Source organism: Narcine bancroftii, chromosome 5 (genome assembly GCF_036971445.1).
Source record: "Narcine bancroftii isolate sNarBan1 chromosome 5, sNarBan1.hap1, whole genome shotgun sequence".
Classification (NCBI taxonomy): domain Eukaryota; kingdom Metazoa; phylum Chordata; class Chondrichthyes; order Torpediniformes; family Narcinidae; genus Narcine; species Narcine bancroftii.
This window is the reverse complement of record NC_091473.1, coordinates 112,075,738-112,092,312: the sequence shown is the minus strand read 5'-3', so window position 1 is coordinate 112,092,312 and position 16,575 is coordinate 112,075,738. Positions and strand designations below refer to the sequence as shown.

Sequence of the window (16,575 nt, the reverse complement as noted above, 5' to 3'; positions counted from 1 at the left end):
TTTGGAAGGAGTTTTCATAAAAAATAGATTGCAAGTATCCATCTTTGAAAATAAATACGGTATTTAAACCATGAGCCAATTTTATTCCCACCCTCCCCACCAAAAAAATGTAGAGGGAATTAGATGCCATTTAATACATTACTGACTATTATTTCATTATCTGTTCAGTCTTTGATATTGTGATTTTATGTTAACTTTGCAAAATGGTGAATTCAGCTTCAAAAGGCAAGGCAATATTTAATTTGAAGATTTCTGTATGTACTTGTTGATGCTTTTCAGTTTGTATCAAAATGCTATGGATACATTCAAATTTTAAATTTAATCTCTGAAGATTTAAGTAGTTAAAATATACAGTTTTTAATCAAATCTGAATTAAAATATTATAAACAGTTCTGCAGGACAATGGATCTAACTTCTGAAAAACCTTTTTTCAAGATTCAATTTATTATTGTAATAAAATAGTGTCATATTACATGAAATTGCTCTTGCCTACTGTAAGACAGATTCAGCATCGGCAGAAATTGCCTGAAGAGCCTCTTAGAGTATGAGAAAGAGGAGTTGTGTCGCCTCCCTCCCCTTCTTTCCCCCCACCACCCCCACCACCAAATCACCAGTGTCCATAGATTCACCACACAAGAGTCCAGTCCAAACCATTAGCAACCCAAGCTCCAGATCCAAACCTTCAACATGGTCAGGAACTTTTCAGCACCTTTGGTGTCCAGGTTCTGATACCTGGTACTCCTTCAGCCAGTCTCCAGTAATCCACATCCCAGTGCAGGTCTCCCGACAGCAGTCTCCTGCAGCCCCCAGCCTTCATGGGTTCCTTGCCTCAAGTCGCCAGCCCAACGCATGCGTGCGTCTTTCAGCTGCAGAGCCCCCTCACTGGTCTGCCTCTGTGGTCAGACCAGGGGATGGTCTCCCCGGTTTCTGGTGCCCTGTGCCAGTCCTCCACTTCCATGGAGTTTGCAACCCCATGTGGCTGCTGCGGATCATAGGTGCTGCCATATTGGGCGCAGACCCTGCGGTCGCAGGATTTTAAATAAAATTACCATCATCTCCTTTAATGGGCTGTTCAAAGCCTGTGCAGAGCTGATGGAAGTTGACTGGATGGTTGAACCCATGGGAGTGCTGTATCTCCACTCCCCATGGGTCTGCACCAGCAACCGCGCTGCTGTTACAGCGGCTCCAGCAGCACTGCCATTTTCAGTGTGTTAGCCAACACCCTGGCTGGTATATTTAATCTTTTCTAATAACTGTATTACTGATTAACAATTTTATCTGGTGCTTGTGATTAATATGTTTCACTCAAAATACCCTGAACTGCATATCAAGATGGTAATTGTCTATTGAAAAAAACATTCAGTTTGTGGTGGCCTGCAACTGCAGAGATTGGGCTGGCACGATACGCAGTAATAAACAGCGGCTTAACTCACTTACGCGACCCCTAGCATAGCGAACTGGCGCGGTTAGAAGCCGTAACAGGCACTTGCAGAGATGCATGATGTGGTCAGTAAACAAGAGATGGTCCAGCTCGACGCACTACACATCTTAGTCATCGACTTTAACCAGGCCTGTGTCAAGAAAATCCTGCCCAACTGCCGCCAGCATGTAATCTGCTGTACCAGAGGTTTCAGCAAACTTGATCACTGCTGCACCAAGATAAGGAAGGCTTACCGTTCTTTCCCAAGACCACATTTTGGCAAGTCTGATATCCTGTCTGTGGTCCTTCTGCCTTCATATAGACAGGTCCTGAAAAGAGAGATCAGGGCAGCTAAACGGCTGAAGAACAGTTACAGGTCTTCCACAAGTGAATGGATTGGGTGGTGTTTAAGAACAGCTGAAGATCTGAATAATTGCATTAGAGCTGTCAAAGACTGGTGTAATCAAACTTTTCAGGGTTTAAAAATGAAATTTGGAATCTGCTCTCAGCCATTTAAGTCTGGAGATCCAGATTAATACAGAAGGAGCAGGTATGGCCTGTGAAAAGATCTTCTGGGTGAAGTGGAGATTCTAGATGAAAATGGAAACAACTGTGGAAGGACCCAAATGACATAACCTGCTACAAAACGAAATCCGGTAAAGTAGGAGTCGGAAAAACTTCTATCCCAGAAGAACTCAATGCCTTCTATGCCTGATATGACGGCAGTAACAATGGAAAACCACCCCTCTGCACCCCCACATCCCCGATGATCCCAAGCTGTCTGTGTCTTTGGATGATGTGAGTGCTGCCTTCAGGAGAGTGAATACAAGGAAAGCTTCCGGCCAGGATGTTGTACCTGGCTGAGTATTAAAAATTTGTGCTGACACCAATGTATCATGGATATCTTCAATATTTCATTCCAACAGGGTATGGTACTCATTTGTTTCAAATGGGCGTCAATCATACCAGTGCCCAAGAAAAGTGTAGTACACTGCCTTATAACCATATAACAATTACAGCACAGAAATAGGCCAGTTCAGTACTTCTAGTCAATGTCGAACATCATCTTCCACCTAGTCCCATTGACCTGCAACCGGCCCAAAACCCTCCACACCACTCTCGTCCATATACCTATCCAATTTTTCCTTAAATATTAAAATCAAACCCACATCTACCACTTCGGCCAGAAGCTCATTCCACACTCCCACTTCATCCCCTCTAAATGAAGAAATTTCCCCTCATGTTTCCCCTAAACTTTTTTCCCCCTCCAATCTCAATCCATGTCTTTTTGTTTGAATCTCCCTCACTCTCAATGGAAAAAACCTGTCCACATTTCCACCTCATAATTTTAAATACTTCTATCAAGTCACCTCTCAATATTCTACACTCAAGGAATAAACTCCCTGCCTGCTCAACCTTTCCCTGAAACTCAAATCTGGAAACCCAGGCAACATTCTTGTAAATCTCCTCTGCACTCTCTTTTCTGTTTATATCCTTTCTATAATTCGGCAACCAAAACGGCACACAATATTCCAAATTTGGCCTCACCAATGCCTCATACAACTTGAACATGACATCCCAACTTCTGTATTCAATACTCTGATTTATGAAGGCCAATTTTCCAAATGCTCTCTTCACCACCCTATCTACATGTGACTCAACTTTCAAAGAATTATGTACAAGAATTCCTAAATAATTTTGTTCAACTGCGCTCCTCAATTGTTTACCATTTAACATATATGACCTTTGCTTATTAGTCCTAACAAAATGTAGCACCTTACATTTTCAGTATTAAACTCCATCTGCCATCTTTCAGCCCTCCCTTCTAACTGTCCTATAAATCACTGAAAGCTTTGATAACCTACTTCACTGTCCACAACACCATCAATCTCTGTATCTTCTGCTAATCCAATTTACCACCCTATCATTTAGATCATTAATATATATGACAAACAACAATGGACCCAGTATCAAACCCTGTGGCACTCCTATAGTCACAGGTCTCTAATTTGACAAACTATTTTCTACCGCTACTCTCTGACATCTCCCATCCAACCATTGTTGAATCCATTTCACTACTTCAACATTAATACCTAATGGTTGAACCTTCCTAACTAACCTCTTATGCAGAACCTTGTCAAAGGCCTTACTAAAGTCCATATAGACAACATCCACATCCTTCCCCTCGTCCACCATCTTAGTAACCCCGAAAAACTCTTCAAGATTTGTTAAACGTGATTTACCACATACAAAACTGTGTTGACTACTCCCAATCAATCCCTGTCTTTCCAAATAAATGTATATACCATCTCTTAGAACACTCTCCATTAATTTACCCGCCATCGACGTTAGACTCATAGGCCTATAATTACCAGGTTTACTTTTGGAGCCTTTTTTAAACAGCAGAACAACAACCTTCCAATCCTCTAGCATATCCCCTGGGGCCAGTGACACTTTAAATAATTCTGTCAGAGCCCCCAATGTTTGTATACTAATCTCTCTCAGGTCCCTAGGGAATATCTTGTCAGGAGCCAGAGATTTATCCACCTTTATTCTCTTTAAAATGGCCAATATTACCTCCTTGTTAATCTGTATATTATCCATGACCTCACTACCAGATTTTTCCCATTTCACTTGGCTCAATATTCTTTTCTTTAATGAATACTGGAGAATTTTTTTTAAATTTCCCCCAACTTTTTTAACTTCTCACATAGCCTACCCCTCTGATCCTTGAGGGTCCCAATTTTATCCTTCTCTATTCTTTTACTTTTAAGGTACTTATAGAAACGCCTTGGATTTATTTTTACCTTACCTGCCAAAGCAACCTCCTATCTCCTTTTAAGCTTTCTAATTTATTTCTTAAGTGTTTTTTTTAAACACTCCTTGTATTTCTCAAGCACCTCATCTATTCCCAGGTGTCCCTCTTCCTCTGAACCAAATTCCCAATATCCTTTGAAAACCAAGGCTCCCTATATTTTTTAACCTTTGATCCTCACAGGGACATACTGACTCTACCCTCAAAATTTCCCCTTTGAATATCCTCCATTTATCAGTTACATCCTTCCCTGAAAATAAATTATCCCAATCCACCCCTTCTAAATCCTTTTGCTTCTCTTCGAAATTTGCCTTATTCCATCAAGAATCTTAACCTTAGGAAAAAGGGGAGAAAATGACACTGTGTATATTCAAGAGGGAAATGTTTATGTGTATTTTGGTCAATATGGTTCAAGGTGTGAAAAATTAAAAAAAAAGAATCTTAACCTTAGACCCAGCCCTATCCTTCTCCATTATTAATCTAAAGTAATAGCATTATGATCACTAGACCCAGTGTTCCCCAACACACACATCTGTCACCTGACCTTTCTTGGTCCTGAATAGGAGATGCAATACTGCCCCCTCTTGAGTCAGTTCTTCTATGTATTGATTTAGAAAACTTTCCTGAACACATTTGAAAACTCCAAGCCGTCCAGTCCTTTTACAGTATGGGCACCCCATTCAGTGTGTGGAAAGTTAAAATCTCCTATAATATATATAGGAGCAAGGGGGAGGCGGCGGCCCCGGCCTCGGTCGAGTGAGGCAGGCGGAGGCCCCGATCCGGGCAGAAAGTGGGAGGCGGTGGCCCCAGTCAGAGCACAGGGAGAGCAGCGGCGGCCTCGGCCCCGGTCCGGGCAGTATGGACTGACCTAAGAGGGGAGGCAGACCCCTCCAGCCCGGGTAAGAAACCTGCATAGGAGAAGGCCACTTCGATATAAAACCTACGACCCAAGGACCTCACTGCCACGTCCCAGCTTGCTTGGCCACGGCACACGAACCATGGGTGTAAAGGGTGGGGCCAGTACTGCGCGCACTGCACTCCACCTAAAAGCTCCTTTGCGCAGGCCCGAGGACAGGTCCACATCCTCCCCCTCCACGTCCTCCCCCTCAAAAGATGCTCACAAACTCAAGCTAGCATGCTGGAACATCAGAACCATGCTAGACAAGGCTGACAGCCACCGACCTGAACGTCGGTCTGCCCTCATTGCACATGAACTCCTCAGACTTGACATCGACATAGCCGCTCTCAGTGAAGTCAGCCTGACAGATGTAGGCAACCTCCAAGAACGCGGCTACACATTCTACTGGTCTGGCAAGCCTTCGGATGAACGACGCCTATCTGGTGTAGGCTTCATGGTCAAGAACTTCATTGCCTCCAAACTCGAAAACCTTCCGACGGGCCACTCAGACCGAATCATGTCCATGCGACTCCCCCTTCAAAACAAGCGTTGCATCACCCTCATCAGTGTCTATGCTCCAACCCTCCAGGCGGAACCAGCAGAAAAGGTCAAGTTCTACACTGACCTGCACAACCTCATCCAACGCACCCCTACAGCCGACAAGGTTGTCATCCTTGGCGACTTCAACGCTCGCGTCGGCAAAGACTCAGAAACCTGGCCAGGAATCCTGGGCAAGCATGGCGTCGGCAAGTGCAACGACAATGGGCGCCTCCTGTTGGAGCTCTGCGCAGAACAGCGGCTTGTCATTACAAACACCCTTTTTCAGCAGAGGGACAGCCTTAAGACTACCTGGATGCATCCCCGATCCAAACACTGGCATCTCCTGGACTACATCCTGGTGCGAGAAAGTGACAAACAAGATGTGCTCCACACCAGGGTCATGCCCAGCGCGGAATGCCACACTGACCACCGGCTGGTTCGCTGCAAGCTCAACCTTCACTTCAAGCCAAAGCCCAGGAACAGTAAAGCCCCCAGAAAGAGGTTCAATGTTGGAAACCTGCAGTCAGACGAAGCGAGAGGAATCTTCCAGGCAAACCTCAAAGCAAAGCTCGACGATGCAATCCGCCTCACGGACCCGTCCCCTGAAACCCTCTGGGATCAGTTGAAGACTACCATACTGCAATCCACCGAAGAGGTACTGGGCTTCTCCTCCAGGAAAAACAAGGACTGGTTCGACGAAAACAGCCAGGAAATCCAGAAGCTGCTGGCAAAGAAGCGAGCTGCCCACCAGGCTCACCTTACAAAGCCGTCCTGTCCAGAGAAGAAACAAGCCTTCCGTCGCGCATGCAGCCATCTTCAGCGCAAACTCCGGGAGATGCAAAATGGGTGGTGGACTAGCCTCGCCAAGCGAACCCAGCTCAGCGCGGACATTGGCGACTTCAGGGGTTTCTACGAGGCTCTAAAGGCTGTGTACGGCCCCTCACCCCAAGTCCAAAGCCCGTTGCGCAGCTCAGACGGCAAAGTCCTCCTCAGCGACGAGATCTCCATCCTCAACCGATGGTCAGAACACTTCCAATCTCTTTTCAGTGCTAACCGCTCAGTCCAAGATTCTGCCCTGCTCCAGCTCCCTCAACAGCCCCTAAGGCTAGAGCTGGATGAGGTCCTCACCCAGGATGAGACATATAAGGCAATCGAACAACTGAAAAGTGGCAAAGCAGCAGGTATGGATGGAATCCCCCCCAGAGGTCTGGAAGGCTGGCGGCAAAACTCTGCATGTCAAACTACATGAGTTTTTCAAGCTTTGTTGGGACCAAGGAAAACTGCCTCAGGACCTTCGTGATGGCCACCATCATCACCCTGTACAAAAACAAAGGCGAGAAATCAGACTGCTCAAACTACAGGGGAATCACGCTGCTCTCCATTGCAGGCAAAATCTTCGCTAGGATTCTCCTAAATAGAATAATACCTAGTGTCGCCGAGAATATTCTCCCAGAATCACAGTGCGGCTTTCGCGCAAACAGAGGAACTACTGACATGGTCTTTGCCCTCAGACAGCTCCAAGAAAAGTGCAGAGAACAAAACAAAGGACTCTACATCACCTTTGTTGACCTCACCAAAGCCTTCGACACCGTGAGCAGGAAAGGGCTTTGGCAAATACTAGAGCGCATCGGATGCCCTCCAAAGTTCCTCAACATGATTATCCAACTGCATGAAAACCAACAAGGTCGGGTCAGATACAGCAATGAGCTCTCTGAACCCTTCTCCATTAACAATGGCGTGAAGCAAGGCTGTGTTCTCGCACCAACCCTCTTTTAAATCTTCTTCAGCATGATGCTGAACCAAGCCATGAAAGACCTCAACAATGAAGACGCTGTTTACATCCGGTACCGCACGGATGGCAGTCTCTTCAATCTGAGGCGCCTGCAAGCTCACACCAAGACACAGAGAAACTTGTCCGTGAACTACTCTTTGCAGACGATGCCGCTTTAGTTGCCCATTCAGAGCCAGCTCTTCAGCGCTTGACGTCCTGTTTTGCGGAAACTGCCAAAATGTTTGGCCTGGAAGTCAGCCTGAAGAAAATTGAGGTCCTCCATCAGCCAGCTCCCCACCATGACTACCAGCCCCCCCCCACATCTCCATCGGGCACACACAACTCAAAATGGTCAACCAGTTTACCTATCTCGGCTGCACCATTTCATCAGATGCAAGGATCGACAACGAGATAGACAACAGACTCGCCAAGGCAAATAGCGCCTTTGGAAGACTACACAAAAGAGTCTGGAAAAACAACCAACTGAAAAACCTCACAAAGATAAGCTTATCTTGTCATACCCACACTCCTGTTCGGCTCCAAATCATGGGTCCTCTACCGGCATCACCTACGACTCCTAGAACGCTTCTACCAGCGTTGTCTCCGCTCCATCCTCAACATTCATTGGAGCGCTTTCATACCTAACGTCGAAGTACTCGAGATGGCAGAGGTCGACAGCATCGAGTCCACGCTGCTGAAGATCCAGCTGCGCTGGGTGGGTCACGTCTCCAGAATGGAGGACCATCGCCTTCCCAAGATCGTGTTATATGGCGAGCTCTCCACTGGCCACTGTGACAGAGGTGCACCAAAGAAAAGGTACAAGGACTGCCTAAAGAAATCTCTTGGTGCCTGCCACATTGACCACCGCCAGTGGGCTGATATCGCCTCAAACCGTGCATCTTGGCACCTCACAGTTTGGCGGGCAGCAACCTCCTTTGAAGAAGACCGCAGAGCCCACCTCACTGACAAAAGGCAAAGGAGGAAAAACCCAACACCCAACTGCTGCAACCGTGTCTGCCTGTCCCGCATCGGACTTGTCAGCCACAAACGAGCCTGCAGCTGACGTGGACTTTTACCCCCTCCATAAATCTTCTTCCGCGAAGCCAAGCCAAAGAACAAATTTGCTCCAGTAATTCTCTGTCCATTAGGGAGTCTATAATACACCCCCATTAGTGTTTTCATACCTTTCCCATTCCTCAATTAGCCTCACTGGTCAAGCCATAGCACTGCTGTAATGTTTTCTCTAACAAACAATACGACTCCACCTTTTATTCCCCCTGTTTCATCATGCTTAAAACAATGGAATCCTGGAATATTTAGCAGTCAGTCATGCCCCTCTTGCAGCCAAGTTTCACTGATGGCTACAATATATTTCCATGTGTCAATCCATGCTCTAACCTTATCCACCTTTCTTACAATGCTCCTTGCATTGAAATATATACACTTGAGAAAATGTCCCCCTTGTACACGCCTTTACTATTTTTACCACCCACCCTTCCTCCCCCCACCCCATTAACTTCATCATTCTGGTTCCTCCCTCTAGTTGTACTTCTACCCTAATCTCTGCACTATCATTCTGATTCCCACCCTCCGCAAACAGCTCTACCAAACTTGCCCACCAGGATATTGGTCCCCCATCTAGTTCAAGTGCAACTCATCCCTTTTGTACAGATCAGGCCTTCCCCAGAAGAGGTCCCACTGATCCACAAATGTGAACCCTTTAGCCACGCATTCATTTGCTGCATCTTCCTGTAACTACCCTCTCTAGCATGTGGCATGGGCAGCAATCCTGAGATTACCATGCTTGAGGTCCTGCTTTTTAACTTTTCTAATTCCACATATTCTTTCTTCAGGACCTCATCCCCACTTCTCTCTAATGTCATTGGTCCCTACGTGGACCACGACGTCTGGCTGCTTGCCCTCCCCCTCCAGAATGCTGTGCAGTCTATCAGAAATAGTCCTGACCCAAGCACCTGGGAGGCAACATACCAACCAGGAGCCCCAATCTTGTCCAGCAAACCTATCTGCTTCCCCAATCAGCGAGTTCCCAATTACAATTACAAGAGCTCTCTTCTTTTCCTCCTTTCCTTTCTGAGCCAAGGGGGCCATCCCCCATGCCAGAGACCTGACCACCGTGACTTGTCCCTGGTAAGTCATTTTCCCCCCCCCCCCCCACCCAAGAATATCTAAAACAGTATACTTATTATTGAGGGGAATGGTCGCAGGGTACTCTGCACTGTCTGTCTCCCTCCCATCTCTTTCCTCACAGTCACCCAGTTAGCTGCCTTAATTACTATTGACCAGTAACACTTGCATCAACAGTGATGAGATGTTTTGAAAGCCTGGTGTTAAAGCATATCTGCTCCTGGCTGAGTGGTAACATGGATACATTCCAGTTCACCTATCATAGCAAGAGGATGCCATCTCACTGGCTCTACACAAAGACCTGGACAGCTAAAATGCATACATCAGGATGCTCTTTATCGACCACAGTTGGACATTTAACACCATCATCCCCTCAAAACTGATCAGCAAACTCCAAGACCACTGTGTAATTGGATCATGGATTTTCTCACCTCCAGACCACAATCAGTGAGGATTGGGAAGAACATCTCTACAATTTCCATCAGTACTGGAGCACCACAGGATTACGTTCTTAGCTCCCTGTTCTACTCACTTTACATCTACGACTGTGTGGCTCGGTATGATAATAACACGATTTACGAATTTGCCGATGATACCATGGTAGTGGGTTGTGTAAAGAAAGTTGATGAGTCAGTGCACAGGAGGGAGATTGAAAATGTGGCTGAACAACAACTTTGCACTCAATGTCACCAAAACTAAGGAGCTAGTTGACTTCAGGAAGGGAAAGCCAGAGGTGTACAATCCAGTGATCACTGGAGGATCAGAGGTGGAGAGGGTGAGCAAATAAGTTCTTGGGAGTTACTATCTTGGAGGATCTTTCCTGGAGCAAACACACTAATTACATGAAAGCATGCCAGTGCCTCTACTTCCTCAGGAGTTTATGGAAGTTTAGTATGACACCAGAAACGCTGGCAAATTTCAGATTTGTGGTGGGAAGTGTGCTAACCAGCAGTATCACGGTCTGATATGGGGTCACCAATACCCTGAGCGCAAAGCCCTCCAAAAGATAGTGAACACAGCCCAGGACATCACAGGCAAAACCCTCCTTACTATCAAGATCATCTACAGGGAATGCTGCTGTCAGAGAGCACCAGCAATCATCAAGAATGCACACCACCCAATACATGTTCTGTTCTCACTATTGCCGTCAGAAAAGAGATACCAGGAAAGAAGTATAACTAGGGCCAATACTACCATTCGGCCAGGGGGGGCATTGTCAGGGTGCCCACATGTCTGGTGTAGGGACCAAATGTGCAAAAGTGTATTTATTATTTGGTAACCCTGGGGTCTATTGGCTGGGTGCAGCCATCTTTATTTTTGTGTGCATGTACAAATGCCGGCTGACACATGTGCAGTAGGTTGCTGTCCTGGGGTTGATTGGTTCGCATATGGTAGTTCAGTTGGCGCATCCACAATAAGCGCATGAATTCGGAAGCTTCTCAGTGCCACCCCAGCTAGATTGGGCATCGGGGAATAACCGGTGTTGAAGCCACAAAGTAAGTAAACTTCAGAATGACTGTCCCTGCCTTGCACTTGCGCAAGTACTCTGTGTCCCTGAACAGGAAAAGTAGGCTTTATTTCTGTTTGGTACTTTTGCTAGTACTGTATAACCATTGCAGAAACAACAATTGATAATAATCAGTGTTTTGGAATACGTATTAAAACTACGCAAGAAAATATCCCACTGAGATGTGTAAAAAGGTAGGCATTAAGTTTTGGAGATTAGAATCTGAGGTTTTAAGTCTGTGTGCAGGGGTATATGTTTAGCTTCTGTGAACATTGCTAAACGATTCTCAAACCTCAAAATTCTAAAAACTTAAATACATTCAACAACTTTGCAACAGAGACGAGATGGCTTGCAATGACTATATATCAATTGAACGTACCCAGGCATCAGCACTTGAACTGATTGAATTGGTGACAAATCTGGCAAAGTGAGATTTTGATGTGCCTGAAATTGAAACTTTCATGAGACTTAAATTTTAACAATGCAATTCACAAGATTATTACTGCCGACAAGGAGGAGACATTTTTTAGCCTGGTTTGTCTATTTTTTTTATTTGTTTCTCTGTCTGACTGTAAGCAAAATATTGTCCAATGTGACAGGTTGGTTAAGGTATATAAGACTTAAAGTTGTGTGAAGGAAAAGGTTTTAATGTGTTTTCCTTGGTGGAGGTATGCATTCTAGCAAGTGCCCTTTAGTTCAAAATGATGTGTGTGCCAAAAAATAATCAAAGATTAATGTATTACTTATTCTTGCAATTTAAAATAAATTCAGCAGTTTCAAGTTTTGTGCTTTTTATTTTTTCTACAAAATATCTGTTTTTGAAAATTGAAGTTGGCAATTTTTTTTGGGGGGTGCAAGTATTTGGCTTTGCCTTGGGCGCAAAATTTATATCAAAGATCGATATCGATCACGACCGGCCCTGGGTACACGTGCCCAAGACTGGCAATACTAGGTTCAGGAATAGCTGCTACCTCTCCACCATCAGACTCCTCGACAACAAATTCAATCCGGAACTCATTTAAGGACTTTTAGCTGTGCATTTATTTATTTTTTTAAAATCCTCTCTGGATTGCACAGTCAGTTTGTTTATATGTGTTATCTCAATACAGTTCTTTATTTGTTTACATATATACACTGTGTACAGGTTTTTTGCACTACCAATAAGTGGTTGTTCTGCTTGCCCACAGAGAAGAATCTCAGGGTTGTATTTGATATCATGTATGTGCTCTGACAATAATCTGAATCTGATGTTGTTTGCAATGCAAACTTTTCTCATTTCCTGAATTATGGTAAATTGTGCCCAATTATACAAAAGTATTCATTATATTGCATGATATAATTGAATTAAAGACAATTAGAAATTCAGGTTGGAAATCATTTTTAAAATTTCAATTACATCTTATAGGTTAACTTGCAATTTTGATCAGGTTCATCAACCTGAAATGTTAACTCTATTTTCCAGTACTTGCAGTTTTAATTTGTGATGGATCAACTCTTTATTTTTTTTTATGGTGGTTTTGTTTTCAGATGTGGAGAACAATATTCAAAATGATTGGAAATTGATTCCTGGTATCCAAGCTAACAAAGGGTTTTGAAGTGTATCACACACATTTTCTCTTGCAGATGGTAAAACGTGAAGAACTTTTTGTAACATCCAAACTGTGGAATACAGAGCATCATCCCGAAGATGTGGAGCCTGCCTGTCGCAAATCTTTGGAAGATCTGAAGCTGTCTTATCTGGATTTGTACCTTATACACTGGCCTTATGCCTTTCAGTAAAGTATAGCTTATACCTTTTAAGTTTCTTGTGGGGATGGGTGGGTGGTTGGGTTATTTTAGAATAAAGTGCTTAAGTTCTGTAAATAAAATGCATGGGGTGGAAATGTTATTTTTAACAAATTTTAGCAGACTTTTAAAGGCTTGTTAAAAGTTTTACATAGAATCCTAACATTGGTTATGTATTCATTGTATCTGGAACAATGTGAGTTTGTGAACAGTTTATACAAATCATTTTAACAAGTTTTATTCCTTTGTATCCATAATGTGTATTGTTCGTGTTTTCAGTTATGAATTTTGTATTGCTAACAGAAAAGGAGGCAGCCCCTTTCCAACGAATCCAGATGGCTCAATGCAGTATGATTATATTGATTATAAGGAAACGTGGAAAACCATGGAGGGATTGGTGGAAAAGGGCCTGGTGAAAGCTATTGGACTATCAAACTTCAATAGTCGACAGATAGATGATGTTATTTCTGCAGCTACGATCAAACCTGCAGTGTTACAGGTGAGAAATTTAAAGTTTAAGTTTTTATCAAAAAAAATCAAGAATAGTGGAAAGGTTTCTTCTTTTGCAAGCAACCTAACAGGTTGTCTCTAACATTCCAAATAGAAATATATTTAAAAAATATAGGATTACATGGAAAAGGAAGATCAATTGGCACCAAGCAAGGGCTGCATGAGAGTTGTTATGGGTTTCATTCAAGATCCTGATGGCTGTGGGGAAGAAATTAAAGCCTTTAGATGTGTGCTTTCATGCTCTTAAGTCTTCTCCCCTATGGGAGAAGAGATGTGTCCGTGCTGTGATAGGTCATTTGATGATATTGGCTGTAGATGAGAGGGAAATTGGCTCCCTTTCCAGGCATGGGTGATGAGTCCATGGATGGGAGAGAACTTCGCATTATGTTCTGAACTGCATTCACTACTTTCTGTAGCTCCTGATTGAGCAGAGCAGATTCCATACTATGCTGTAATAGCCTGCAAGTATACTGTTGATGTTGGACCTGCAGGGATTGATGAGAAACGGTTACCTAAATAACCTCTGTAGTCATCTAAGAAAGCAGAATGTTGGTGCACTTTCTTGACTGTCATGTCAGAGTGTTTATCCCAAATCAGGTCAATGGTGATATTTATTCCTAAGAATTTGAAGCTATCTTCTCTTGACTCGGGTGCCATTAATGTAGACAAGGGTGTAGACTCTGCCCTCTTTCCTGAAGTCAATGATCTTTGTTTTATTGACTTCGAAAGAGAGGTTGTTATATTGGCATTATGTCTAGACTTTCATTCTCTTTCCTGTATTCTGTCTCATTATTTGATAGCTGCCTATCTACTGTGGTGTCATCAGAAAATTTGAAGATTGTAATTGGAATTGTGTTTAACTGTATAAACATTAATGTAGCAGGGGACTAAGAACACATGCTTGTGTAGCATTGATGATGAATGTGATCAAAAAGGAGATGTTGTTATCCATTTTCACTGTCTGTCAGAGAGTTAGTCAAAGATCCATTACAGCTGTGAGGTTGGGGGGCTTGCTGAAGCTTGCATCCCAAAGTTACGAATTGCAAATTAGATTTGTATTAAATAGTATTTTTCTAAAGAAATGTAGTACCCTCCATAATGTTTAGGACAAAGAGACTTTTTCCTTTATTTGCCCCTGTGCTCTACAATTTTACATTTGTAATTGAAGTGCACATACCAGATTTTATTCAAGATTATTTGTGTACATTTTGGTTTGATCATGTAGAAATTACAGGACACTTTATGCATAGTATCTTTATTTCAGGTTAATGACTTCATAGATGGTTGTGAGTATCATATTTTCACTCATATATACACACACAATACACAGAAAATCATAAATTTTGTAAAAATATTTTTGTATAATACACACACATCTATACCGTGCAGGTGTAGTCTTCTAAATTCCAACTGACAAAAGCAATTTGCATTAAATAGGACATGAGACAAAGCACATACCAGTATTTGCCACAGTTAATCTCCCACAATTAATACTCAGTCAACTTCTCCCAGATGTGTCAATCAACCATTATATATCCTGCTGCAACCATTAACAAGCTTTGGAGAGAAGACAGCTTCAGATTTAGGCAGGATTTTAATTCTAATGCCTCAAATCAGAGGCACTTGATATATTAATCTCCTCCCTCAGGGACAGGTCTGGGCAATTAGCCAGAATGTCTTGTTTATTGGAATACCATGGCATTCAGTTCAAAGAGATTCCCAAGATCAAAATTTCTCCATGCCTGCTATAAATTGTGCGCGTTCTTTCATTGACGCTATTATATTCTCATGCTCGCTATAACATTCCCACACTCGCTATAAATTACCGGCACGTCTTTCCCATGGCCGCTATAAATTGTGCGCGTTCTTTCATTGACGCTATTATATTCTCATGCTCGCTATAACATTCCCACACTCGCTATAAATTACCGGCACGTCTTTCCCATGGCCGCTATAAATTGTGCGCTTTCTTTCATTGACGCTATTATATTCCCACGCTCACGATAAATTCTCAGTTTGACTTGCCCATGCCCGCTATTAATTGTGCGCATTCTTTCAACATGTAAAAATATTCTCATATAGTGTGCACATACATATAATGCCCGGGTGGGATTCCTGGTTTGTAAAATATGCATACAACGCACATGTTAGATGTTTTTTCCAAAAAATGTACTCCGATATGTTCAATTGCTTCATTGGTACAAGTGTAAGAGAGCGAGGCTTGCTTCTAAAATTTTGATTACATTTGGAGTCTGTAGATGCTATTTTTCAGTGCAAGGACCAGTTGTGCCAGTGAAAGACAAAGAAGTCATTATGAGGCTGAAAAATAAGAATCAAACAGTAAGAGACATTGCCCAAACCTGATGTTTACCCAAATCAACTGTCTGGAACATAGTTATGAAGAAAGAGCGTACTGGTGAGCTCAGTAATCGCAAAGGGACTGGTGTTCCAAGGAAGTCCTCCACTGCTGATGGCAAAAGAATTACAATCAAAATGAAGAAAAATCCCCAAACATATGTCCGACAGATCAGAAACATTTTTCAGGAGGTAGGTGTGGATACGTCAGTGATTTCTGTCCACAGAAGGCCTCATGAACGGAGGCTACACTGCAAGATGTAAACTATGGCAAATGTATTCTTTGGATTGTGTGTAGTTCCTTTACAAATCCACACTTTGCTCTTGCCATCACTTGATACAGGTTAATTTTGTCTCATCTGTCCACAAGTCCTTTTTCCAAAATCCTGCAGGCTTTTTTAAATAGTTCTTAGCAAACTTTAATCTGGCCATCCTTTCTGTGGCTAACTAGTGGTTTTTATCTTGTAGGGTAGTCTCTGTATTTCTTTCATGAAGTCTTCAGCAGACAGTATTCATTGACACATCCACACCCACTTCCTGAAGTGTGTTTCTGATCTGTCAGACATGCATTTGGGGATTTTTCTTTATTATGATGAGAATTCTTCTGCCATCAGCAGTGGAGGTCTCCCTTGGAATACCAGTCCCTTTGTGATTATTGAGCTCACCAGTACGCTCTTTTCTCATAACAATGTTCCAAACAGTTGATTTGGGTAAACATCAGGTTTGGGCAATGTCTCTTACTGTTTGATTCTTATTTTTCAGTCTCATAATGACTTCTTTGACTTTCACTGGCACAACTGGTCCTCTCGTTGAAAAATGACGTCTACAG

The 16,575-nt window shown here is 43.2% G+C and overlaps 1 protein-coding gene across 4 annotated transcripts in view; it reads left to right on the top strand.

Moving 5' to 3' along the window:
• The window catches only part of akr1a1b (aldo-keto reductase family 1, member A1b (aldehyde reductase)), a 51,720-nt gene that overhangs the window by 9,777 nt on the left and 25,368 nt on the right, over positions 1–16,575 (top strand). For all 4 annotated transcript variants that reach the window (XM_069938785.1, XM_069938784.1, XM_069938788.1 and 1 more), the window contains 2 exons: positions 12,720–12,871; positions 13,185–13,380. In XM_069938785.1, coding sequence (XP_069794886.1) covers positions 12,720–12,871; positions 13,185–13,380 — 348 coding nt within the window. The remainder of the gene's footprint in view (positions 1–12,719; positions 12,872–13,184; positions 13,381–16,575) is intronic.